We start from the raw sequence: 1077 nt of genomic DNA on the forward strand, positions 1-1077 counted from the left end.
TGAAATTTAATATTTTTTTCCCATTTCATTTCAGTTAAAGTTCTATATTATATATTTTTTATGGATTTAGTTTTAGTTAACTACAATAACCCTGGTTTCCATCAGCTTGAATTTCAGTCTCTTCTTCATGCAATGTGATTCCTCGTTCAGAAAACGTAGAAGCACTTTTTTGGTTATTTTTTGGAGCTTGACAGTATAAATCACCCTCAACTTTCATTGCATGAATAAGAGGAAAAAAATGCTCAGATGTTTTGTTTTGTTAAAAATTAAAAAAAAACATTTAGACTTTGAAGCACATAAATAATGATAGAGAAGTGTCTAGCAGCACTCACATATACAGATGGGGATGTTAGCAGACCACTGATTGTTATTCTGACAGGAAATCATTCGTTCGCCAATGAGCTCGAATCCGAACTGGCATTCGAAGCGCAGCACGTCTCCGTTGGAGAAGCCCCCACCCTCTCGGAGTCCATACAGAGGGATGCCGGGATCCCCACAACTTCCCTTGTCAATTTCTGTAGGTAGGCAAGAGAGACGAGAAGAGGGAGAAAAACAGCAGTAAAGCTTTTGAGCCAGCAGAGTGATTTATGTGGGCACTCTGAAGAAGCTGAGGCAGAGAACAGACTCACCTTTATAGTTGATCTTAAAGCCAATAGAGCCCACACTTTCATCAGACTGCAAATGCAGCCACATTTGATGGGTCATACTGACGATGAGGTCAGGGACGAAACTGCCCGTTAACCTGTCCATGTTGGAGAGTGAACAAAAGAAAATAAGAGTCTGTGAGTTCAGAATACAAAACACTAGGGTGGTGGTACCATGCAATAATAATGCTGTCAAATGCCAATACTATGGTATTCTGATATATGCTATAGTATTGAATAATTACTATGTTTATAACACAGTGGTATTTTTATGGTACTCAAAGGTTAGGGGTCGGTAAGATTTTTTAAATATTTAAAAAAAAATCTTAGGCTCACACAAAAGCTGCATTTATTTTAACAAAAAAAAAAAAACAGTAATATTATGAAATATTATTACAATTTAAAATAACTGTTTTAATATATTTTATATTTT

The 1077-nt window shown here is 35.8% G+C and overlaps 1 protein-coding gene across 1 annotated transcript in view; it reads right to left on the minus strand.

The window, feature by feature from the left end:
- Positions 1-1077, minus strand: part of LOC107671459 (CUB and sushi domain-containing protein 3-like) — a 292685-nt gene that overhangs the window by 199139 nt on the left and 92469 nt on the right. Inside the window, exons 12-13 of the mRNA XM_016464380.1 lie at positions 630-742; positions 333-515 (exon numbers count right to left, since the gene is read on the minus strand). Coding sequence (XP_016319866.1) covers positions 333-515; positions 630-742 — 296 coding nt within the window. The remainder of the gene's footprint in view (positions 1-332; positions 516-629; positions 743-1077) is intronic.

Source organism: Sinocyclocheilus anshuiensis, unplaced genomic scaffold (genome assembly GCF_001515605.1).
Source record: "Sinocyclocheilus anshuiensis isolate Anshui unplaced genomic scaffold, SAMN03320099.WGS_v1.1 scaffold552, whole genome shotgun sequence".
NCBI classification, from domain to species: domain Eukaryota; kingdom Metazoa; phylum Chordata; class Actinopteri; order Cypriniformes; family Cyprinidae; genus Sinocyclocheilus; species Sinocyclocheilus anshuiensis.